This window comes from Sordaria macrospora, chromosome 1 (genome assembly GCF_033870435.1).
Source record: "Sordaria macrospora chromosome 1, complete sequence".
Classification (NCBI taxonomy): domain Eukaryota; kingdom Fungi; phylum Ascomycota; class Sordariomycetes; order Sordariales; family Sordariaceae; genus Sordaria; species Sordaria macrospora.
The window spans coordinates 4,744,943-4,769,969 of record NC_089371.1 but is presented as its reverse complement, the minus strand read 5'-3'; the positions used below and the strand labels follow the sequence as shown (position 1 = coordinate 4,769,969).

General features: G+C 52.3%; 5 protein-coding genes across 5 annotated transcripts; all 5 read right to left on the bottom strand.

Annotated features, from left to right (window-relative positions):
• Positions 1-1,937: 1,937 nt before the first annotated feature.
• SMAC4_02976 (uncharacterized protein) lies at positions 1,938-5,086 on the bottom strand. The gene is made up of 4 exons (XM_003348434.2): positions 4,282-5,086; positions 3,876-4,207; positions 2,847-3,785; positions 1,938-2,787 (listed from the first exon to the last, which is right to left on the bottom strand). The coding sequence occupies exons 1-4, from the start codon at positions 4,346-4,348 to the stop codon at positions 2,593-2,595; spliced, it is 1,533 nt and encodes a 510-aa protein (XP_003348482.1). The 5' UTR covers positions 4,349-5,086; the 3' UTR covers positions 1,938-2,592.
• A 2,654-nt stretch (positions 5,087-7,740) lies between these two features.
• Positions 7,741-12,493, bottom strand: SMAC4_02975 (uncharacterized protein; the record flags this gene model as incomplete). The annotated part of the gene is made up of 6 exons (XM_066089867.1): positions 7,741-10,995; positions 11,071-11,159; positions 11,234-11,379; positions 11,449-11,510; positions 11,578-11,832; positions 11,897-12,493. The coding sequence occupies 6 exons, from the start codon at positions 12,491-12,493 to the stop codon at positions 10,345-10,347; spliced, it is 1,800 nt and encodes a 599-aa protein (XP_065945699.1). The 3' UTR covers positions 7,741-10,344.
• Positions 12,494-13,760: 1,267 nt separating this feature from the next.
• On the bottom strand, positions 13,761-16,997 carry SMAC4_02974 (uncharacterized protein; the record flags this gene model as incomplete). Its single annotated transcript, XM_003348431.2, has 4 exons — positions 16,383-16,997; positions 15,756-16,271; positions 14,941-15,698; positions 13,761-14,859 (listed from the first exon to the last, which is right to left on the bottom strand). Exons 1-4 carry the CDS (start codon positions 16,524-16,526, stop codon positions 13,761-13,763), a joined length of 2,517 nt encoding a protein of 838 aa, XP_003348479.2. The 5' UTR covers positions 16,527-16,997.
• A 620-nt stretch (positions 16,998-17,617) lies between these two features.
• SMAC4_02972 (uncharacterized protein) lies at positions 17,618-19,009 on the bottom strand (the record flags this gene model as incomplete). Its single annotated transcript, XM_066089866.1, has 1 exon — positions 17,618-19,009. The coding sequence occupies one exon, from the start codon at positions 19,007-19,009 to the stop codon at positions 17,618-17,620; it is 1,392 nt and encodes a 463-aa protein (XP_065945698.1).
• Positions 19,010-20,680: 1,671 nt separating this feature from the next.
• Positions 20,681-23,580, bottom strand: SMAC4_02971 (uncharacterized protein; the record flags this gene model as incomplete). Its single annotated transcript, XM_066089865.1, has 4 exons — positions 22,491-23,580; positions 22,187-22,428; positions 21,351-22,121; positions 20,681-21,277 (listed from the first exon to the last, which is right to left on the bottom strand). Exons 1-4 carry the CDS (start codon positions 22,555-22,557, stop codon positions 20,681-20,683), a joined length of 1,677 nt encoding a protein of 558 aa, XP_065945697.1. The 5' UTR covers positions 22,558-23,580.
• Between the last annotated feature and the right edge of the window lie 1,447 nt (positions 23,581-25,027).

Genomic DNA, 25,027 nt, shown 5'->3' with positions numbered 1-25,027 from the left:
TAGCCAAGCGACTTGAATGCTTCACACACCCCCCTCCCCCACGCTCTAACCTCAAAATAGACTCGGAACTCCAACGCCCAGCTTGCCAACACTCGCCAAGAAATTCCCCCAAGAGCCCCAAGGATCTCCCAAGACTTGCTTACAAGAGACGGCAAACAAGCCGCAAAAAGTCAACTTGTCCCAACTTTGATTTCAATTTGTCAAACCACGTTGTGTGCGCGGCGTCGCCCGCCAGCCCGATCCCTGGCGAGCCTGAGAGCTAACGAAGAGTGACATGGGATGCCGTGGCCCGTAGCCGAGCGAGCGTGTGAGTGAACGAGGGCTCGGGGTACCTCTAGGTGACTAAGCGTGCTTCCATTCCTTCTTTCTTATTGGGTCACCGGCCACTGGTCGATCATTCGTTCGTTAATCACCCATCATTCAGCCCGAGTTTACCGAACGAGTTAAAAATCATTACGTTGATGGATTTGGAAGGGGAATTTGGATTATGACAAAGACGTTGTCTGGTCTGGGACGTATCTTATCAGATTCCATGGGATATGATGTGGCCGGCTATCTAGCTGAGCTAGCCCAGCAGCGATTACCACCAGACAGCAACAGAATGTCATACTGTAAGTGTACCCATAGCACTAACAAGTCATGGCATGGCATGATGTGATAATGTGTCGATGTGCTGAAATTACTGACATGCTATGTACGTGTAATGCCAACCCGAACCGAACTGGAGACAATGTGATATCGGAGAGAAGGAAGCAACCTAAAAGTTCGATGAGCCGAGCTAAGACTGAGTGAGCTCTGAAGTGAGCCGGCCATGTCTCTGTCGTGTTATCGTGTTTTGTATGACGAGGACATGGACATCGGACAATGACACATGAGCTCAGGCCCAGTACAATTCAAAGTGTTGAATTGGCTTCTTGTCATTTTCTCAAAGACAGGTATCCCAGCTATACTTTGGTCAAACACGAACGAAAGGGTTACGTTGAACGACGACACGGTAAAACTAGCTTCGTGAACACAGACAGACTGGGCCAAATCTACATTCATTCAATGATAACGACATGTTAAAACTCCCGTGCTTGTTTCTATTCTCTTGCGATAAAAGTGCGAGCAATATTATGTTACACTAACTCACACTTTTACTCGCACTCTGAACTTTGTGCGATGGGCCCCAAGCACCAAATAAGCTAGGTTGGGTTGGTGCAAACGTGATACCGCATCGCTTCGTTCCGGAACCTCTCTTTCGTCTGTAATGGAAACATCGCCTGTGTGATGAAGTTGTACAGAAGCATATAATTATTTTTTCTTTTTCTTTTTTTTGGGTGGAATTAGCACATAGTTGATAGGGTGGTATGATCTCACTTATCTCTCTTGCTTCATCGAGAAGTAGACGTAGGTATGTAATCGTTCATAGAGCAAGGAGACAAAAGTCTCGACTTAACCGAAACCTTTTCCCGGTAGGCGGAGAGGATAGGCTTCCAACTAAAGAAACTCTTGAAACTGCACCGTGAAATGGTGATTGCGATATTGGTATATATATATAAACTATCCAGCAACGTATCACAGAGAACCATGCATACATACCGATGATCCATGTGGCTGCCGCTTGTTGTTCGTTTTCTATTCCTCTTCCTTTTTAGAATGGGTGAGTGGTACAACATTGAACTACAAATGCCTGTCCTAGCGCCTCAATTTATTTCAACACAATTTTCTGGTCTGGTAAGCCCAATGCGAGAAACTTCAAGCGCGCCTTCCTGATCCTGGAGGTCTTTACAAGAGTGGTGGGTAGGTTGAGCAAGAGTAAGAGGGTGGCAGCTGCCCATGCTGAAATCTGAGTCCTCAAACTCAGGAGTGGGAAGGAAGAGAGAACGGAAGTTTCGGAGCTAACCCGGCTCGGATCGTTGACCGTGCTTTGGGTTTTAGTTCTCTGATTTGGATCTGCGCACGACTCGTTGGACCGCAAAATGGTAGGTTCAAAAGGAGAAGGAGCTGGGCTCAGAATTCATTGCCGGTAGCTCAGAGATTGCGAAAATCAGCAAGTTTAGTTGGTGAGAACTGGAACAGGAGAGTCTCACAGCAGAATCCATGTGCTTGGAGTGACCTGTAATTGCGACGAGCATATTCATAATGTTTGTGCAACGGAAACAGATGCGACCGATCGAAACCCAGGTTGGAGGCAATCATAACTTTGAGCGCTTCATATAACCGAAACATGCCTGCTTTCACATCACCAGCTAGATGGGGTATTATACAAAAAAAATATGCCAGCCCAGGTACTATCATCCGGGGGATAAACTCGGTGTCCATCCAACAGTGTGTGATGGTAACATCCGTAAAAAAAGAAAAAAGGGGGGAAAAAGCCCACAAAGGAGATATCGTTGAAACACCCAAATCTACCCAAGCGCGCGCGCAGCCGGGGAACCCTTCCCCTCCGGCGCTTGATTTCCTCAGTTTTCCACATTCGCTCATCCAAAACCCCATAATCCAAAGTTCTATGCATTCCAAAAAAAATCAAAAACAGAAACCAAAAAGTCGCTCGTAGAAGTGATTTCGTTGCGTGGTCGCATAATTCGACGTCGACATCTTTTGTAAATATTATTCCGAGGTCGAGCCCGTCTTCTCTCGCGGGTCCTCCTCTTCATGGTGTGGGAGATCGGCCATGTTGGCTCCGTGGCGAGAGCTGCTCAACAGCTCTTGATGCCCTTCGATGCCATGCTGAGGAACGATGACGGCGCCGTCCTGCCTCTGCTCTTTCTCTGCTGGTGTCCATGCCAAGTAATCGCGGCGAACCTGGTGAAGAGCTTGTTAGCACATGAAGCTAAAAGGAAGATAAATGTGGACCAAATTACCTCAACGTAGTCGTAAGCAAACTCGCCGTGCTGGTCGTCATCCATGCCGAGGAGCTCGGCTTCTTCGGAGGCACGGAGGTGAAGACCCGGGACAAAGTCGACTGCCTTGGCGATAAGAGCAGACATGACAAAAGAATATCCCATAGTGGCGCAGACGTAGGCGATCTGAATGTACAACTGCTTATAGTTGTGGTTGATAAAGCCGCCGGCAACTTCCTGGTTGACACCGTCCAAGCCAATGATGTAATCGGCAGCAAAGAAGCCGTTGAAAATCAGACCCACAACGCCTCCAAGAGCGTGTTCAGCGAATATATCGAGAGCGTCGTCGATGCCGATAATGAACTTGATCTTAGTGCCGAAGTTACAAACAATTCCAGTAACGACTCCGAGAATGATGCTGGCCCATGGAGGGATATAACCCGAAGCGGGAGTAGCGGCAACGAGACCCGAAATAGTACCGGAACACCAGCCGACGAGAGACCACTTCTTGGCCAAACGGTAATCGAGAAGCGTCCAGGTCATGGCCGCAAACATGGCTGTGAGACACGAGTTCCAGCACGCCATGGCGGCACGAAGGTTGGCGCCGAAAGCAGATCCGCCGTTGAAGCCGAGCCAGCCGAACCAGAGGAAGACGGTACCGATGGTGATCAAGGAGATGTTGTGAGGACGGAAGTTGAGCATCATCTTCTCGTTACGTCGGCCAAGAACCCAAGAATAAGCCAAAGCCGAAACACCGGAACCGATCTCGACGGGGCCACCACCAGCATAATCCATTACTCCGTACTTAAAGGCCCAGCCGTTCACGTTCCAAGCCCAGCAGCAGAGAGGGCAATAGACCAGTGTCGCCCAGATAAAAATGAAGACCATTGCCGGAACAACGCGACCCCGTTCGGCGGTGGCTCCAACAACGAGGGCTGCGGTTACGCCGAGGAATTGCATCTGTCATATCGGGGTTAGATAAACATACCCTTGACTCGCCGAGACCAGGCCTTGTCTTAATTGTTCAAGATAAACTGAAAGTTTTCTTACCTGGTAGAAAGCATAGAGGAGCTCAGGGATGAGCTGAGAGCCGGGAGAAGGTGCACCGAGTGTGTTCATGAGGCCGAAGTGTCGAAGGTTACCGATGAAACCGTTGGTTGCTGTGCTGCTGAGCGCCAATGAGTAACCCCAGAAGTACCACTGAAAGATGACGACACTGAAGGACATCATGCACACCCATATGAGTGATAGAGCCGACTTTCTACGGGCAAGGCCGGAGTAGAGGAAGGCGATGCCCGGGATCATGATGAGGACCATGCATGATGCAATTAGAATAAAAGCCTGGTCGCCTGATTGGTACCATTGGTTGAGGTTTTCGGAGGCTGTTGGTGAGGTAACTTGTCAGTATCGCAGGCATTGGTTGAGTGGACGTCGTCGAGGTCTGAAGAGGACTCACCGGAGTCACCGCCGTTGGGCGTGGTGCCGTTGAAAGGGGTAGGAGCCCCGAACCATGAATAGGACATGGCGGCGGCAGGCTGGTGGAGTGCCTGCCGGAGGCTACGGGGTCGGAAGGGATGAGGAGATGATGAAGATCGCAGAGTCGGGGTTCGGGGTCGGGGGTCGGGGGTCGGGTCGGGGTTGATGACGGTAACGACGGCGATAGGCGGTGAATCCGTTTTTTTTTTTATTATACCGTAGGTAACTGGACGTAATAGGAGAGAGACTTGGAATAACACGGCGCTTCGGTAGTAGATATTGGTATTAAGGGACGGGCCGTGTTGTGGAAAGGAGGTCCGTCGTGGGTTGAAGAGTAGATTTTTTTTGTCTCAAACTCCTTTCAGTGAGAAAACGGGGAGGTCGAGGAGCGAAGCCGGTGTTTAGGTGGGCCGGAGAGTCATGGCCGAAGAAGGAGGGCGGGACAAGGCACGGTCTATATAAGAGACGAGAGGTGAAAGGTCGATAAAAGCCATGGGCGTGTGAGCAAAGAAGTGGGATCCATCCGGGTGCAGCATGCAGCATGTCGATACCAGAGTGGGGAGGAGTGACCCGAAGGCCCATCGAGTCCCATCGAGTCCCATCTGACGCAGCCCGCGCAGGGTACGGATCGCAACTTGTCCAAGTTAGTGCGCCCTTGAAGAAGAAGGACGGCAGGCACCCTCGCTGCCCACAACTCCCGTCTGCCTCTGCACGCCGAAGGCGGACTCGCCTAGCGCACCTCAGCACTCCTCTTGTCTGTTTAGCTCTGTCACCTTGCTCTGCCACCACGATCAGGAACGGAGCAAGGGTGTTTTCGTAGGATTCCGTCAACTGGGATCCATTACAGACAGATGTGGTCTCGAAACGATACTTAGGACGGGAGGCTCCTCTGAGTCGCGTGGGCTCGATGGGCATCAGTGAATTTTCTCCTCCAGTCCACCTGTTTACTATCTACCGTCTAACCATCCGTCCACATATCCCTCTCCAGAATCCAGTTCGTCTCAATTCGCGCTGTCCATTCAGTCCGATTCCCGTCGAAGCGACCCGTCGGTAACCTCGACCACTTGGGATAAGGTACCTGTCCGTGTACGCAGTACGTGGGATGGGGGTTCCATGCCAGACAATTGCCCACGCCGCCCCAAACAGCTAGTGGGAGCCGTAATGGTTGCCATGGCTGGTTTCGCCAATCCGCGGCTGTCCCTCGATTTGTGGTGTGGGTAATCCCCTGCTCCTCTCTTCCCACTCCCACTCTTTTTGCATGGATGGGATTAAAAATGTGGCGAGATACCGTTCGCGAACCTAGGATATCTTTGCTTGCCAATGCCTTTGTTTGCGACAAGCTCGTGTGCTGTATGGGACGCCAGAAAGGGGGCCGAAAACGGGATTGGAGAAGGCTATCAATTACACAGTCGTGGTCGGCTACCGGGAAAGCCTCAAAAGCAACCATCAGATGACACAGGCACCGCCAAACTTTAACTTCGGACGGGACGTTATCTCTTGAGGCAAAAAGCGGACACGAAAAATTGTGCACACACGTCGACGTGGTGTAATATGTGTAGGTTTTGAACATGTGGAGGGCTTCAACCCAGGTGGCTAAACTCTCCTCAGGCGTGGACCGAAAAGAAGATTGGCTGATTCACAAAGCGTTCCACACTCACTTACCTGTGTTTCTACTACCAAGGTTGTTTTTTTATTCAGTGCACGCGTGGGCGGAGAGGGTACAGCCTGTCAGTTTTGGCATGTCGCATGGACGGCCGTCGGCGTGCTTAATGAACTTGCATTGTACCTTATCTCTTCAGTATGCAGAAGCGATCCCTTTGCCTTGCATTTACTTACGATGGCTTGATAGTATCTACAATTGAATATCCATCAGCGCAAGACTTTAGCTGATCGACATTTTCATTTCGAATTCTCAACATGTGCGCTCCGTGGTTTGAAAAGATTGAGCGATCCCATGATTTTACCTTATCTTTCGGCCGTGATTTGCAGACAATCTTGATACACAATCCACTGATAGGGAGTTCGGGAGTTCGTTTGAAATCGTAAAAGAACTTCGTTCCTGGCAAGGTAGAGCTTGCTTCCGCGACGCTTACAAGTGGGGGTTGTCGTCTCAACTCAGCCAATGATAATGTAGATGTAGTACGAGGGGGACAAGGGCCCGACTCCGAGAATGTGCGGTGCTGCGCTACCAGCATGCAGCATGCCTCCATGGCCTCTCCATGCCTTGCCGTACCTCCGCTGTCCCGAACCCATTCTGGGGCGGCGGATTGGGGAATTGAGCCTGTGAAGGTTCAAGGTCTCTCTTTTTGCGACTCTTTTTGACTTGCGGACTGACTTCCGTTGTCTAACGATTTGCGTGCGGTTCATCGTGTGGGGATTGGGTCCTGAAAGGTACGTATTCTGCAATTCACACAACCTTAAAAAAAACCCGAAACTGCTCAATGTATTCAAAGGTATCCAATGAATGCAGGGACGCTGTCAATTAGACAGCCAATGCCCGTTATGGGATCGAACGCTCTCGCCCGACAACGGAGGGTAGATCAGGCAGAGCAGCAGCAGCCCATATCCCCCCGTCTCTTGGGATCTTCACGCATCCAATGTTCCGATGTTTCGTTATCTCGTCGAGTTTCAGGGCCTCTTCTTCCGGACTGCCAAGAAACAATACACGAGACACAGCAACACCGAGCTGGTCAACCGACTTTCGCGATCTTTCAAGTCCTACCTCATGTACCGCGTACACGTGTGCTTGCTCCGCTTGCTTCTAGTTCCATTCCGTGCATGCATCATTGGAAGCTCCCATAGCTGGTGATATCATTAACGTCCCTGAGCCCAGCCTTTGCGGGGAAGCCCCGAACCACCCTTGGCCACAGGCGCTGTGCACAGCATCACTATAACATTTGCAATTCCTAGGGACCCGTTGCCTGATAGCTCGCTCTCGATGTGGCTAGCTGACCCAGATAAGCGGTTGTATAAAAGGGTGTCAATATCCTCCAAGACATTCCTCTCTGGGAGTTATCTTCCTGCTCACAGGCGTGCAGACTGGTGCCTCTGGGCTAAAGTACACGCAGCCGAATCGAGACAAGCCATATCACGACAACGTTCTCAATCAGCACATAAAGCCGAATTCAGTGTCGACCGAAACCCGAACGAGCTGGATGTCTTCTCGTCTGACGCGGTGGTATGACGAGAGATTTAGGTGGCCTTGGTACCGATGAGGCGGTGCGGCATGCTCTGTTGTTCGATTACCTTGAGCAATGGGAACACAAACTCCGACCAGACACATTCCCCCACGCACAAAGTCGAGACCCCGCCAAACCGAACATCCTTCCAGAGACCTGGGGTGGTTCTGGGTCACACATTGGGACGCCAGTTGGATGTAATGGGATATAATACGACTTCCCCCAGCTTCGTTCGTGTGTTCCTGGAGGCTCTGTGGCGTCGATTCTGGATTTCTTTCGTGGAAACGAGCGGCGTGCTGCACCCCAGATGACGGAACTTGCGAACAAAAGAAGGCACGACGTCGAGAGGTTTTCACAGGCCACACCCCCCCCTGGCCACGCCCATCCTGCACCCTGTTCTTGGCTCCAGAGCTTAACAGCTTAATTACCGGGAGGACCCCTGCCGGTCCAGGAGCGCAGGGGACCCAGGCCGCAGCCAAGAACGCCAAGAGATAGGCCTTATCAGGAACCGGGGGCCAATGAGAAGGCAGAGTGTTGCACAAAGGTTTCTGTCAACACTTCCAGGTTCGGACAGATCCGGCGGCGGCCAGCTTCCTTCGGGCTCCGCTATCGCGGCAGGCCCCACCTCCCTCTTCCGGTTTTACACGATGGCCAGATGCCTGCTCTTTTCACCGGCTCACTTGCTTGGTTTTATCTTGGACTCGAACCTCGACCCTCTTTCGATCCATCTTCCGCGTCACTCACACTCGCTGACACCCTCATCTCCATCTCCAGCCGCAGCCGCAGCCGCCACACCTCTTTGCAGTCCCCACGGCACGAGACCTTCTCCATGGCGGCGATCCCCCCCTATCCACTCGCTGTCCACATCTTCAGTCCACTTCGAGAAGGCAAAACTCCACAAGCTCCTTGGGTCGAGAAGAAAAAACTGCGTCGGCGATAGGCTCCGTTCTGGTACGCACTTACGAGCGGAAAGCCGAGGCCAACCATTCAATCAAAAGGTGTTGGCGAGTCGAGACTCGCAGCATTCGGGCCGCTACAAACCGCCTGGATCTCAGTGGGTGGTGACTGATAACGAAAACGGAGTACAGATTCAACGGCTTCGCTCTCCACGATGGGGCGGTTTCATAATGCCATTGTGTGTGTGTGTGTGTGTGTGTGGCTCTGTGGATGTTGCAGTGTGTGTATTCGGTATTGATGATGCACAAGAGAGGAAACACGGCACATGCCAATCATTGTTAAACGCCGCTGATGACGTTGACTAATGACTGTCAGAACCACTGCCGAGACCCCGTCGGTTGCCAATCCCGCCCGACAAGTGCCGCCTGCGCCCGCGGCCGGGACTGGGAAGTCAAAGTTGCATCAGCCATCTTGGCGGCGGAAAAGAAAATTGGAAAAAAAAAAAAGAACACACGACGAACATCCTTCTCCAACGTTGGTCCCTCCTCACGGAGCACCAGTTCGCCCAGCCATGCGCCGGGGCAACTCATTGCATCACCGCCCGACGAAAGCCGGTGGGGCCCCCTTTCATCCTTCACCCACTTTCCCGCCGCGGCGCAGAAAAAGCTAAGTTGCCAAGAGGCCCTTGGAAAACCCACTTTGAGGCCCTCTTTGATTCAAGGATGCCGTTGATGAAGCTCTTCATCAGCCTTATCTGTAGCCAGCTGAAAAAATGCGTTCTAGAGGTTTCAAGGTACGTACACTCTTTGCCAGTATGTGTGGAAGCCGATGAATTCCGGACTCCAGACTCCAGACACCCAAGATAAGGAAGGGCAGGAAGAAGGTACCTGAACCTGATGGGCGTACCTCCGAAGACACTCACTCGCAAAATGAGCCGACGAGGCTCATCAAGTGCAAAAAAAGGGACCAAACCACGCTTGGCAAACAAAGCCGGGGAAACCGTCCACTTATCAGTAGGTGAAAACAAATGGCGGTGATGCGTTGTTGTTGTTGTTGTGTGCTACCGGAAGCCTGGAGAACACACCTACAAAAACATCACAAGACAGGTGTCAAGAGCCTCCACAATTGCCCCTAGTGAGCACCTAGCACCTCTCTGACCATGGACCGCGACGCTACTCATTAGTTCAAACACACAAAGACCCAAGGACCAGGAACTGCCACCGCAATTTGATGACGACTTTATTAGAGGCGATCAGTCAAAAGGCAAATGGATAAGATCCAATTCCCAGGGGACTTTCTCCCGTCCTTCCGTATTAACATATATTATGCTCATACTTGTCGAGGCTTTACCCCTATTTCAGTAATGGCATGTAAACAAAGGCGAACCCGCTCAGTGTCATGTCTTGTCACACAACCAGACCGACATGGGATTTAACAAAGTGGGCTTGATAATGGGTAGAATGAAATGAACCGCATCCGCGAAACTGAGAAAAGGCCTGGCCTCTTTGAGCGCCGGCATATGGCAGAAATCTGCCCCATACGCACGCATACACCAGCAAAGGCATCTATCCAGTTATCAAAAACGGAAGGACACAACCCTCCAGACCAACTTGCTCACATTCGAAGGCACAGTGACCAGCCTGATACTACCAGCTTCCTATGCATATGCCGGCGCTCAAAGAGGGAAGGCCTTTTCTCAGTTTCGCGAGTTTCTACGGTAGATGGAAAGATAGCTTCGCGAAGACAAGCACATGGCTTTAACATTCAACGCTATCTGCGAATGAAATCTCCAAAGTGACATCGCCTAGGCCTAGTGCGGAAACTGCCAGATGAAAACGCCAGATACACCTAAATCTCTTCTTTTCAGCGTCAAGCCTTCCTCATCCCGCCCTTACTTCATCAACTTCCATATGAGAATGCTTTCATCACAAGGTAGGCAGTCCAAGAAGGCCGGGAGCTCCTTAGATCTAGGCGCCTCCCCCCTTAGTAAAGCAAACCTCGGTATACTTCGCCAACCCGGGCATCTTCTCCTGCACCTTCAAGAAAGTCTCAAACTCGCACCACCCATCCACCCTTTCCGCATCACACTCCGGATGGCTCCACCCAAGGGGTACCGTCCTCTGATTCAGCACAAAATGGACATACTTGGTCTCCTCCCCTTGATCCTCATACCCGCTCCGATCAGCCTTCACCGGCTTCGGCGTCTTGATAATCTCGATGTCCAAGCGGGCGCCAAACGGCGTGATATGCGACACGGTGAAATTATGGTCACCCGGGTAGACGTCGGTAGGGAGATCCTGCTCGAACTGGGTTAACCCGAAAGCGGTGAGGATGGATATGATGTTGGTGTCGTGCGAGAAGTCGAGATATAGGGATTGGTTGAGCGGGAAGGTGACGGTATTGTTGTCGAGGGTTGTGTTGAGCTGGGTTTCAGAGTAGGCAATGGTGTGGTTTTGGAGGCGGGCAAGGACTTCCTGCTGGAAGCCAATGCCGACGGCGCGGCCCGTCTCGGAGCCGAAGGCGCTGTTGCCGTAGAATTGGAGATCGTGGGAGTAGCCGAAGCCAATCCATTCTTCGTAGGTGAACAGGGAGCAGAAGCGGCTGTAGCCGTTGGCAACCTTCAGTGGAGGAAATGTGAGTTTGAGATGGGACACTAGGCAGGGGGGAGGGATGGAGGGAAGGATTCCACTTACGGTGTCGTAGGCGCACAAGGTCTGGGCGGCATAAGTGTCATCGACCGTCCAGTTATAGCCGGTAACGAGCTTGGAGAATCGCTCAGTAGCTGAACAACAAAGGAGTCAGCTGTGTCCAACACATGTAATTCATCCAGAGCAATCATCCAGAAAACCGACGTACCATCCTTCAAGTAGCTGCCGACCCAGATATCGCGGGCCACAGAGCCGGGACCGTCCTCGGTCCCATTGGGGCAGTTCATGTAACCAGCCAAAGAGTTATTCAGCCTGTAGCCCTCAATGATAACTTCCAGGGTGACGTTGTGGGTCCTAAACTAGATCAGAATCCGCCTCGTTTTGTTTTCTGGGCTTTGGGTAGAAGGTACAGAAATCACATACCATTCGAGGCCAAACATACCAGCTAAGAAGTTCTCAGCCGACTTCATCATACGGTCTTGGGTCTATTTCCCTAGTTAGCACAGCACCTCACAACTTGTCTTCAGTGCCAGGTGAATAAGTGGCACATACCGTCGTACGAGCAATGATCTTGGTCTCGGGGTCATAAAGCGACGAATACATGTAAGCGTGAAGGACGCCAGAGTCGAACAGTTCCTGGCGACCTCTGGGGACGAGAATCTCGGTTCCCATCTGATACTTCCAGTTGTTCATGAACTCGAGTTCACCCGTAGCGTTGAACTTGCCAGTCGCATTGGCAAGGCGGGCACCGAAAGACTCTACGTTTGAGCCTCCTGTGGGATAGCGAGAGCCGTGGCGAGAAACCATCTATAACGAAGAGCTGTTAGCATTGACTTCGTCTCCCTTACTCCCAAGACAAAGTTTTGCATACCTGAAGCCAAATAATCTCAGCGCCCTCAGGCAGCGGCCACTCATCCACTCCAAACCCGGTCGAGGGCGTATAAGGCGTCAGAAATCCCATCATGTCAAAAATGCTCAAGTTACCCGGCTGCCAGCCCTGAACGGGCACCTGCGTCTGTAGCGGCGCATTGGGCACATAAGTAGCAGCATGGTCAAGGGTTCTCGTCTGGGCCATAAAGGGGGCCTTGCCTGTAGCCGTCTTGCCAACCCACGGGCCTGGGCTGGTGTTAAAATAGTCGGGTACCGTGGACGTGGGCTTGCATGGGCAGTCCTCCTGCGAAGAACTCTGGTAATCTCGGGCTTGGAACGGTGCTTGCGTAGTGGAGGGCTCGGATGGACGCGGTTTGATGCCGAACAGGGTGTCGTTGCACGCAAGCATGTTGAACGCGAAGAAAACGGCGAGCGAGACGGCGCAGGAAGCCAGGAGAACAGGCAGCTTGCACTTCAGGCGCTGAGCGGGATTGAGTTGCGTGCCATGAGCAAGGAGAGGGCGTGATGGCAGCTCTTCCTTCTCAGATAGGCTGACGGTCTCGTAGCCTCGTGCTTGAGGGTTGATCGTGGAACCCATCTTGACGATTGTCTATGCGCCCCTTTGTGGTTCGAAAGGCGGATGACCGAAGAGTGTCGAACCTGGGCTTGTGCGGCGAAGGAGGGTCAGCATTTTATATGACACGGCGGAAAACAGGATCCTGGCTTGTTTGACGGAAAAGATGTCCGGAGAATGAACGACGGTGACGTGTACGGCAGGTTCACCGACTACGTCGTACTGGACAATGAGGGGGACGGCATATAGTCGCCCCGTGACCATGTTACTCCCAGCTGGTCGCTTAGCAGTGCGCTGAGGATCACAGTAAATAAATGGAAGGTGGTGAAAGCCGACGATAGGCAATAAGATGGCAATTGGACGGCGGAGGAGTTGTTGGAGAAAAATGGGACGAAAGGGGACAAATGGTGCTGAAGAGCGGCAGAGGTAGAAATAAGGTTGAGCTTGCCGGCAGGCGTCTGCCAAGAGCTAACTATAAACGGGAAGTACCTACCGCAGCGAGCCAATAGTATTACACGGACCGGCCGACCCCGCACCAGGTCTGGACGATCATGTTTGGCAAAGTGCCGAATCGCCGGATTGCCAGCCATCTTCATATGTAGTCTCGCTGGACACTGGCTTCTACGTTTGCAAGGTGGTAGTTGTGCCAAGAGCCTCGCATGAGCCTCAAAACAGGCTAGGGTAGCCGGTAAACGGCGCATTCCCCAGAGAGGATTATCATTAATTGGGGGCCTATACCGAATAAACTCGGAAAATTGGCAATGCATCTTCCCTCTTAGAGCGCCCGATAGAAGCACAGGAGGCAGCATGCAGAATGTGCCCTGTATGGTGTGTTTCTACTGCTGAAACCTAAGAAATCCCCTCGGCAAAAAGGTTAGTAGAAAAGGCCGAGTTGACAAGCCCCCGACCAGCGACATCGCCCTTCACGTTAACACGTATACATTTCAGTACAGGAAGCCGGACCCGAGCCTTACAGAACTTTGTTTATTCGGGCAGAAACAGGTGGCTTTTCCACAGTGGCGTATTGCCAATTTCCCAAGTTTATTCGGTAGATATGCAGTCGGACTCGTAGGTTGTTTCCAGAGAGTAATCGTTTATGGGAAATAGTTAGAGGCACAAGTTTATTCACCTGCACGGACTATAGGTAGTATATATTGTCGCTTTTTGACATGGACAAACAACCCTATGCAAACACGGGCAGCCTCAGCACCTGTTTATGTAACCTATGGACGCTGTGAAATGCCAAACCGCTCCCATCCTCGGCTTGAGAAGGCTTCTACGCCCGCTCTGTTTAAACAACGAGTAGGTCTTCGCCGTCCTCTGGTCTCGTAATGATATATGTCAAAATTGTATGATCCAAGTAATGTAATACCAGCCTCCATTTCTTCCAGGCAGGTCCTTGGCTTTCATCGCCCTGTCCGTGCAACGAGATGCCGTCTGTTCTTGGGCCAGGCATGGGCGAAATGGCAATGCCATGGAGAGTACACCACGGACGCATTCGTTTGTGCTCTTCCAACCAGCGTGGTAAGACCGCTTCCACGCGGAATCCGCGACGTACTGGAGCACCGTAAAAAAGCTTTGCCGTCTTGGTTAAACGCAGTAAAGCAACGCGGCCGCAGAGTGATCCAAGAACCACGAGATTGAGCTCTGGCACGTGGAGAAGCATACCGATGCGGAGTGAGATATTCCGGTGAAGGTCATATGGTGACGGGTGCCGGTTAAGGTGGTTGTGCAACGGGAGAATTTCCTTACAAAGCACAGGCGTGCCCTTGGGATCCATGTGTATCAAGCAAACATCTGTCGACGAGGTAAGCAGTATAGAGATGTTCTTCGTCGCATAGCGCGAAAAGAAATCGCATTTGTGAAAGGGTACCGCAGGGCTGCGCCAGCGTGCATACGTTTCACGTCCAACGCTTGATGCATCTGGAATATGCGCAAACCTCGGTACGATGAACTGAGCCTGATGGATGCCGTAGTGGGTATCTTCCAGGTAGTCCCAGGGAACCGGGCGAAACCTGGGAAGCTTATCGGTCAAGATCAGAGATCGCCGGTCAAAAAGCCCAAAGTCGACGTTGGTCCATAGCCTAGCCACGTCTGAGATATCTGTTTCTTCGTCCGCCCCGCCTTCTTCATTCAAGTCTTGCTCAATAGGGAACCTAGCAATTCGTTTCGGGTCAACGAATGAGGGACTATGGGGCGCACGAAGGAAATATGAGAGAGGATTTGCCAGATCCCTCACCCGGGCAAGGCTGGAGGTTGTGTCCAGCCAAAACGCCGCCTTGCGCAATGTCCCAGCGGAAATTTCCTCAGCCGGAAGACCGAGGCACTCATGCAAAGACGATGTTTTCTTGAAGCAGTTATCAGGTAAAACCATGACACCCCAACCGATACTGAAATACCTGAAGTCAGTCAGACAATTCAGCCGAAAAGGTTAAGTGTGTTTGGACATGGGAACATGGTTGTGCACTCACCCTTCTGCCGTAGCATAGTTCATATTTATCGTCTCATGCATGATGTCAACCGGAGGATATCCCATCCGCCAGATGTCAAGGAACCATGTCCTCTGCTTTATGTCTTGAGCAACCACAAACTCTGCGCAACCTTGCTCGTCATCGCAGAAGGATATGTTCGGAATGTTACTTCCACGATGATCAAGAGGTAAGATAATCTTCCACGTCCTAGTTCGGGTCCGGAACTCTCTCTCCAGACCAAGCGCTGTCTGGCCGGGCCAGAGCTCGGGAGACGGATCGAAAGAAAGATCCTTCAATTGCCGAGTTTGATCTTGGTGGAGCGCAAAAGCAAACACAGTAACTTCAGCCTTGTTCGAGCTCACGGCAAGTAGGCGTGACTCTTGATGGATCGCAAGCCCCCAGGCAGAGTCACCCACATTTTCATGAAAGAACTCTTTAGGTTCTACCGAAGTGAGAGGAAGTTTTCCTTTAGATTCCCTTTGGCGACTCGCTGAAAGAATGTAGTGGGCAATTGTGTGCGTGTAGTAGGCTCCGACATCGCCATCATCAAAGGCAAAGAAGAGAACTTCCAGGTGGCCTAAATTTCCGATCACAAGGTGATTCATCTGGTGGCCAAACGACTGATCAATAGCCGGCCTAACGCGCCTGGCAATCTTCAGTTTTTTGGGCGTAAGCACCAAACAGGGCCGGGGAAGAATGTTTGGGACCTTCCGGGGGATAAAGACATGTATCCTGTTTTGATAAGATGCGAAATAAAGCTGTGTCTCCGGTCAGCAGGCGCATACCAACTATCACCAACCGGCCGATATACGCACGTTGTATTTCTGTGACAGAGCAGTCAGATTCAACCGCAACCTCTGAGCTCGTGGAAACCTCTGTTGCCCATTCTCTCGCCCCCGTTCGTCCTCTTGCATTTGTTCCTCTTGCTGGATCATTTGGATCTGTTGCTGGACTAGTTGCACATCCTGTTGGGGCTGCTGGTTCTGCTGTTGCTGGTTCTGCTGTTCCATCAATTGTAGCTGCATAACCATATCATCAGCAGGTACCGCTGGTGCTTGCAACCCTATCGGTAGATATACTGGTGGTGCCAACCCAGGGGGAGGCATGATAGGGAATAGCGGCCCGGCATCGGGCAAAGCAGGGGGGAGAGGAGTCATCCCCCCATTGGGCAAGTCCAAGCCTTCTTGCATGAGTTGGACAGTATCAACCTCATCAACTACCGGTACCTGTTCAGCCACGTCTCCTTCGGGGGGGCCGTCATCCATACCGACACCACTGTTCCACGACTCGTGGATAAAACTTCTGATCTCTGGGCCGATGTCTGCGCCGAACTGTCCAATGTATAAGATCAGCAACACAGGTCAGGCAAAGGCTTGAAGGAAGTCCTGGTATCCGTGCCGATAGCCAAGAAACACATGAGACTTTTGTTTTAACAGACGTACCCGGTTTTCTGCGGTCTGGACATGGCAAATGCGGGCAACGTTGAGGCAGTCGGAACGTACGGTGGCATGGGCCTCGCTGCCGTCTTCGTCACTGGCCGGGCTGAAAGAACGCCGTGGAGTGCCGAGGTGCGTATCCGGCTCCATCGTGGGCTAATATCAAAGTTGATGCTTCTGGTATGTGACGGACCCATTAAGTATTTACCAGGCCGTGTTGACGATGTCTGGGAGAATAATGGGAGAGGTAGTAAATGACCGTGCTAATAATGAAAAATGAAGTGTAAGAGGACGATGATAGTCGGCGGGGAACATGACAGCCAAGTTAGAGAATACTCAGTTGTTGAAGTCAAGACGGACTGAAGGGGACATCGTGTGATCATCGACGGAAAATAGTAAAAAGCACTCAGGCGGTAGATAGTGCAGCACACTCGAAGGTAGTTGCGAGCCGTTGAGGGTTGATAGTGCAGGCAGGAGGGGAATGAATTTTGCTGGGCAAGATGCTTGCAGTGAGTTTTGTTTCTGCAAGTTGAATGACCGAAGCTGAAATCACAAATCGAAAGCAAAACGGGCCTGAGCTATCAGATGCTGAGTGATTGTCGTCACCGGTGCGGGTGAAGATATGTAGTAGCGTGGGAAGGTGAACCTGGGTGAAAGCGTGATTTGGTGGGAAGGTCCAAAAGGAGAGGTACCCAGCACTTTAACAAAGGGAAGCTGCTATAGGCGCTGAATTCACAGTAGGGTGGTGTACATTGGGGAGCTCCATCTTAACAGTTTAGGTATCTTTTGCCTTGGTTTGCTGGTCACCTAGGTGGGGCCGAAGCGGGGTACTTGCCTATGGGGTCGGGTTCGGGTGTTGGCTATTGCTCCTCCAAGCTCCCGTCTACGCCGGATTGTTGCACTTCAACTTTTCCCGGCCCGGACAAGAACGACTCGGGACCTGACCTCCAGCGGCCTCGGGAAAGTCAGAAAGAAACAACAGCAGCATTCGGAGCGGAGCAACAGAGACGTAGCACATGTGGCGAGAAAATAACGGTAGATATATTCGCTATGTCCTCAGCCTACACGGCAGCTTTAACGCTTTCCACCTAATGCCCTAACAAATACTCCCAAAACATATCAACAATGGGACCCGTCAACTATCCGTCCAAACAAAGTGCCTTCAGGGAGTCGCCTCGCTGGTTCGCATAGTCATCAGATCCCGAAGAATACTGCCGTACCGCAAACCGATTTCGACATCATCACTGTCTCATCAGCTCCGCCATGTCCTTCATACGATAATCCAGCACCGGCGTGACCCAGTCATCCTCAACGAGCGAGTATGATTCCCTCTCGTTGTCCCTCGGCTTTCGCGGGTTGACGGCCCAATATCCAAAGTCGGCATCAATCTCCTTCAGATACCGCAGGAGATTCCGCCAATAGTTCGCATCACCGATGCCAGGACGGTCGGGCGCGCCAAATTCTCCAATCCAAACAGGCGCCATGTTTTCTTCCACTAGGTAAGCCCAGTTCTTACGCATGGCTTTCACGAAGGAAGCATATGTGCGTTTCGAATATCTTCCTCCCGCACTCCCCCAACCACTCCACGAATAGACGTGCGCCGAGTACACCACTCTGTCCTCCACGTCCAGCTCGATCGGCCGACGTCTCACGCCCGTCAGGTCGTTTCCGGACTCGGTCCCGCCCACAACCATCAGCCAGTCCGGGTTCATCATCAGCAAGGCATTGCCTGCTCGCTCTGCCGCCGACGCCCATTTCTCCCATGGCATGGTGCCCCAAAGCCCGCGCACTTCGTTGCGCAAGTCAACCCCAATAACCAGCGGATTGTCGACGAACCGTTCCATCACCGTCTCCCAGTGCTCGATCCATTCCGCCTCCGTTTGCCGTACCCGACACAGCCCGTTGGGGAGATAATCATTTGCCCAGCCGGCATCGCATGGGTCGGCGCCGCAGCACCATGTCGCAGTGGTGATGTGATTGTTGATAATGACGGCCAACCCGGCGTCTGTCAAGGCGGTTACAGTCGCCTCAAACACATCCAGGGCCCGCATCTCCACCAGATCCCGGTTTGCCGAAAGAAGATGCGGCGGAACTTCCGGGTTGGAAATGACCATCTCGTCGCTGTATGGCATACGCACACTGTTGAAGCCGAGCGAGCGGATCGTGGCTGCGATGACGTCGCGGTGTTGAACGTCTAGCCCGCCGGGAATGAAGAGCTCGTCGCTGGCGCCGTACCAATTGACAGATGAGAGCTTGAAGCGCTTGCCATTTTGGTCCACGATATCCCGCCCTTTGGTCCGTAGTGGGAGCTTGTATCCGGGCGAAGACAGGAAGCTCTCATTTGCTGGTGGGGAAAGTGGTCGTTGGCTAAAGGCGAGGGAGCTGTCGTCTGGTGTCCAGGGCCTGCTTAGCGCTGCTTCGGCCTTCCACATGTAGTGGAGGATAGAGCCCAGCAGAACAATTGAAATCAGGAGAATCATGCGACCGGTTTTTGTCTTTGTTAGAAGAAGCGATATAAGTCGGCGTCGGCGGGCGCGAGAAACAGCTGTGGTGAAAACAGTGTAAGTGGATGATGAAGTGTTGTTGGAGAGCGGAAGCCCGTTTTGGGGTTCGGGTTGGGGTTTTTCGGGCATCATCTGATCAGTTTGCTACCTCTGCTGCAGATATGATCCTTCAAAAGTCGGGCCCATGGCCATGTTTGCTTGCCGTACGTCCTCCAAACGAACGGGAAAGGGTCGACAATGGTAAGCTGACGAAAGCTTATACTTAAACATGTCCCATATGCGACTGGCATAGCGAAGGACTGGGTTTCGTGTAAGTTCCTTTCTGACCATGGCGTCATATGGTGGGCGGTTCTGAGGAGGCAAAGTGTGGATGCTTCTCTAAAGATTCCGTTTAATGACTGTAAAGTAAGAAGCCTGACTCGGCAAACGAATGACGGCGTAAAAAGAGGCATTAACACCGTGAGTCCGGGAGGAATGCAGAGTGAAGCGTCGAACTGAATAGATTCACTCTGCATCACAAGGATGCAAACCAGAGGATCATGAACGAAGGTTCAAGAGAAGCAAAGCCACCCCAGTCAAGTCAACCGTGACCGAACATATCGGGAGCCCCTGCCTCTACTCTTGTGAGTCATGTCCTCCTTCCTCCCACCTCCCCCTCCCCTTCGTTCCTCCTTCCAGAAATACATTTGAGTTGCTGAATGCAGTCACGGCAGGTTTGTGTCATGTAGAAGCCACAAGGCTGAAGGCAAGAAGTTCCGACTGCTGTCACTTACCCGAGAACCATGGGTACGGTGAGGAAGAGCAAGGTGACAGGTTTATATCTGACTAACAACTTCTCTTCCGGTAGCACCACAATGGCATCTTCAGACTCCGTGAGCTATCAGCTAATCGAGTAAACACCTTACCTTGCACATCCCGACTGTACCTTTACAAATCTGCGTCGTACCAATCCGGTATACCGTACTCTCATCCGATTTATACCGGATCTTCGCCATCCAACTACCTAGAGGTACCGACTGGGGTACCACTTCCGGTGGCCCCGCACGTCCCGTTCCGTCTCCGTCTTTGTCCCGTCTTCCGTCCGCAGTTAGGTTGGTCTTGCTCCACTGCACCCTCGAGCGTCGATCCTGAGGTGTCTCGTCATCTCCATCCAAGGCGAGCATTGATTACCTCTGCAGGCTTCCAGGACCAGTTCTAATTATCACAATTCACATCGATGCATCGTCGGGGTCGTTCGTGTCTGATAGTTGTCGCCCTCCCAATCCCTGCTTTGAAGTCAGCAACTGGGTGGTAAGTCCACGAGGCTACCGGGAGTGTGGTGGGTATGACAAAGAGGGAGAAGTCGATGATTACCTATACACACCCGCTTCATCCGCTCTTTATCCCGCTGTCATCATGACTGACGGGAATTAAGTTATATGAACCGTACCAGAACTTCCGTTGATGGAAATAAGAACTGCCATTGGTTCATTACCGCACATTGGCCTCGGTATGTACCGGTACGCAGGGCGTAAGCTTGGTGGACTACCTCGCCGCCTTTGCACGACCTTGGCGTCGTGGCGGATTCCAACGGAGGGCTTCTTGGGTAAAAGTTGAACTTTGACCCGACGTATTCCTCTTGCATACACATTATACCGGTATGCATGGGAGGGATAGCTCACGTCACGGAGTTGGGGACACACACAAGGTAGGTAAAGATTGTGTGTTCATCTTACTTTGTTAAAATTGGCATAAGCAGAAATGGTATCATTTTCCCTTCCCTCAACAAATTGCACATTATGCATCCTGTCATCATTAATCTCATATCCTGTTCATTCCCAGAGGTTGTTGACCGTACCCTCCTTGTCCATGCCCATACGGACTCTCTTCCGGGAGCGGAGAAGCTCTAGCGTACGTGTCTCTTGCGTCCCATGTCACCGTGGGTGGTGGCGACTGTGGGGGACGGGGGCTCGAGAAAGACCTCGTTGGCGCGTGGTAGCGTGCCGTGCTGCCAAAGTAATCGGGGGTTCGGCGGCCCGAGTGGTTGGCGGTATCGTGCTGGTTGCGAGGTCCCGGTGAAGCAGTGCCCCCGGGAGTGTTCCGGGTCAGGGAGGGGCTTCGGTAGCCACCACCGCCGTTACCACCGATGGGTGACCTCATGTTGTACGCGTTGTACGCGTTATACGTGGGCGAGATCGGAGTCACTGCGGAGAGTGTTACTGAGTCGTCCATCGTTTTCCCGGAGTTTTCCCGGGACAGCATCTCGTACGAACGTGTGTCTTTCTTGAGATCGTCCATCCGTGCATCGACGGAGACGAATTCTCGCTTGTTCCGGTGAGGAACCGTCATCAGGAGGTCGCGCCATCCCGTTACCATCGACCATCGACCGAGGAGGAGCAAAAGCCACAATCCGTTGATCTAGCACAAGGTTTATCTGGTTAGCACTTTCTATAATATGTTTGGTAACAAATGTGGCGGTTGGTAGCTTTACCGAGAGAAGCAGTAGAACTGCGCCAACAGTCGGGAGGTCGACCACCAGTGGGCCGGCCTTATCCAGGCACTTGTTCTTGTCACCACCATTTACCCCAAGGCAGCCAATCCATTCCAGGGCAGTGCTGGGGTCCCTCCTAACGGCCTCAACCGTGTTGTCCTGGAAAACGAAGACGACCGAGAAAAGGACGACGTCGGTAACAATGATAAGAACAATGGCAATCCCCCTCCACTGAAGCTGGATGACTCGACGTACACGCCTGTACGCCTGCTTGGGCGTCATGGTTCGGATGCTGTTGGTATACGAAGGCAGGTTCGAGTTTTCGGTGGAGGCGCTGTTGTCGGCAAGCGATGCGAGGTAGACCTTGATGCAATAACCAAACGTCGCAAACTGAATAAAAATGGTGAGTCCGGCAAAGATCAGCAAAGGGATCCAAAGGTCGGCCAAGCTGTTCTCGTGGTTGATATGACAGGTCGACCCAAATCGGAAAGAAACACCACTGAAAACAAGAGCCATGATGATGCCGATAACGGGGATTCCCCAGCCGATAGCCTGGGAGAACCACATGAAGTTGCGTCCGACAACAACCTGCCAGCAGATTTGCAGATGCAATGATAGCGAGCGCAAAAACACCCACATCACTCCTCCCCAGCCTCCAAAGACCAAGAATGCGCCGGATACTGCGCAAGGGGAGTTGGTTTTCATCGAATGGGGCGTGATCTTATCATAGCATTCTTCTGGCTGGGCGGCAAGAGGTATCACGAAACCGAGCTGTAAAGTTTGTCAACGTTTCGAAATCCCACTTGGCAGCAGGAGATAAGTGGCCAACTACTCACATTCATAAACAGAACCGCTGTAGTCAAGCACAGACTTAGGTAATGTCTAGAAGTCTTATCGACGGGCAGGATGATCCAGGACAAAAGAAGAAAGACACAGCAGGCAGTGCCAGCAACTGCGACCCATTGTGCCACCTCTCCAAGGGTATTGAATTCGTCCGGATAGGCCCAATCGGTCATGGGGCAAGGCAGGCAGCACCTAAGCCCTTTCCCTGCGTCCTGGCATAACCTTCCATCCACAACTGGTCGTACGTTAGTTAGCAGCGACCCCCGTGATGATCAGATCCTAATTCTAGTGACTTACACCCCCCATTGTCAAAAAGCGCCTCGCTCAGAAATGGCGAAGGACAACGGATCGTTTCGTTGGCCATCGTGTAGGATCCTTCGAAGCCGCGTCCCTTGGACTATATCGTAAGTCGGCGCGTGAGCCCTCCTGGTTCTGGTAATTGGCCGCTACCCGTTTAGGTGCTTCGGCTCCCTCCAAAGATGGCCGCTCTCTGGTACTGGCCAAACGTGTATAGGACACCTTCTTCGTGGTCTAGATGGCCGACGCGTGACCCCAGCAAGGGCGAACAAAGGCGATCGAAGTGAAAATCGTCGTCGTGGCGGAAGAAATAGTAGTGTGTCGTCGAGAGAATACCCTAAGCCCAGATGGAATAGGGTGGAGACAATGACAGGCGATAGGTTGATAGTAAGGAGTGTTCAGGGACGTGGGCTACCGACAAAGCTAAATCGAACACCAAAGACGGGGTATAGTGGGTATAGAAGGAAAAATAATACACTGAAAAGATGATATCACTCAATTGCACGGTAGGGAGTGTATTAGCATGAGCGATCAAGCACTCATGATGTGCAAAAGAGGGGACGGGGAGAAGGGGACCAAAAAGAGAACTTTTCAGAGAACGAGCACCATGTGGATGGCAGTGGGTGGTAGCACCCATATGTACGGGCAACTGGGCCGAGATGGTGTGCCTCCCGTCTCATTTCCATTTTGCCTTTCGGCCACTCCTTGGGGTTTCTGAGGTGGTGTTGGATGTGGTCCCCTTCTTCTGCAGAACACCACCAAGCCCGCACGCCATGCTCAGTCAGGCAAGACAGAGGGCTTCCGGGGCTCTGTGACCAGGGCCGGAGTGGAGCGCAAAACATGGGAACGGGGGCCTTTCATACGGTACGGCCATGCCCATTCAGTGTGCAGTGTTGCGGTTGCATCCAGTCTCGTTCTTTGGCGATCTTGACCAACCATGGCGAAGCATTGAGGACCGCTGTCGCCAAGAGTGTAAGGTGATGCGGGGACATGTCCTAGATTGCACGCCGCCCGAGGTAGGATCAGAAAGCGAGGTTGAGGGCAGTCCAAGCGCACTCGGGACCATCTGATTTGAGGTCTCTTGTGGTTCGCTTGTGATCCCGTAAGGAGGCGATGTTTCCTGTTGATGGGACCAGGCCCAGGAGGCCGGGGTCCAGTCACAGTGGAGGGTAGGGACCGGCCGGGGGGGCAGCGACGGGCGCCCTGGGGAACGCCAAGTGCTGACGATGTCACATCCATGTTCCTGACTGTGTGGTTTGTTGAAGGGGACGGTTCAGGGGCGTCACCAGAAGAGCCAAAGAGCCAGAGAAATTGTCGGGTTGGGATAGCAATTTGTCACACTGTCCGGATTGCCCATCCATCGTTTATGAAGCCAGTGCCGTCACATCTCACTCGAGCCAGTCAGCGAGTATACAAAGAGACTTTCTCAAGGGAGAAGAAGACTCAACTGAATGGCTCGCTTTAGTCTTGTGCTCCGTGAGGTCCACAGGGTATGGGGTAGACCCGCTGTCGCATGGCAGCCCTGGCAGACAGAGCAGATGAACGTCTTGTTGACATGAAAATGGTATAGGTACTTCGAGCTGCTTTGACACCGGAGTACGGCTATCTGGGTAGGTATGGTAGTCGTGATAGTGTCGAGGTCTGCAAGCGAAATTGACACCCAGCACACCCTTCCGTTGCTCGGCTGCTCTGCACTTCCCGCCGTGCTATTGATTGCTACTGCCCTCCGCCATTCGGTGGCAAGTATAGAAACAATGGAAGGAAAGATGGCCCTGTACTGTCCTCACGGCACTTCACGGCACTACATGGCGTGTTAGGAAGGGAGGACCTACAGTAGCGACCTTCGACGGGAAAGGAAGTGCTGACCCTCGACGAAAACGTCCGGGAAGGCAGCATGTATGACCATTTGACAAGTGGAACCCAACGTCATATCAAAACACCGTTGGCTCTTCAACTTTGCTATTCCAGATGGCGATCCAGGAGCATGGAATAGCTGGATGGAATGGGGGCTCTTCCATTTGTTGGGTGGGTTTCGCATCGGAAACTCGCTGTTGGGGGAACCCGACAATGCCAGGGGCATTTCAGTCCACAGCTTGATCGAGCTGGCAGTCTGGGGAGCACTGGCGCTAGGGACTATGGTACCTAGTCTAGCATCTCTACTAAGGTAGTGTAGTGTACTATGTAAACGGCAGGTGGCCTGTGCATTCGATCGACATCGGACGCGGGGTTCTACGCTTGAGGTTCTCCAGTCTCTTTCTCCATTCGACATCATACCTGTATCTCATGTTCTTTTTCTCAAGTGCCGTGTGCTTTCAGAGCATTGGCTTTTTACCTCAACAAACCTCGTCGAAGGGCGATGGCCGTCTGGGAAAGGAAGTTTGTATTATTCCTTGAATGGCGGCGCCTCATTCCTCGGACAAGGCAGCCTCTATCACACATGGACGCCTTGGATCTCATCATCGGTTGCCGAATAAACGCATTGCCCGGTTCGCTCGGTCATCACAACAGCTGTGACGGTGTACAACAACGACGCCTCA

Excerpts from the sequence above, each read along its gene's own strand:
- SMAC4_02976 (XM_003348434.2), bottom strand. The coding sequence starts at position 4,348 with ATGTCCTATTCATGGTTCGGGGCTCCTACCCCTTTCAACGGCACCACG. Across the intron at positions 3,786-3,875 it reads TCCTCTATGCTTTCTACCAG|ATGCAATTCCTCGGCGTAAC; the intron begins GTAAGAAAACTT and ends CCGATATGACAG. Across the intron at positions 2,788-2,846 it reads TTGCTTACGACTACGTTGAG|GTTCGCCGCGATTACTTGGC; the intron begins GTAATTTGGTCC and ends GCTCTTCACCAG.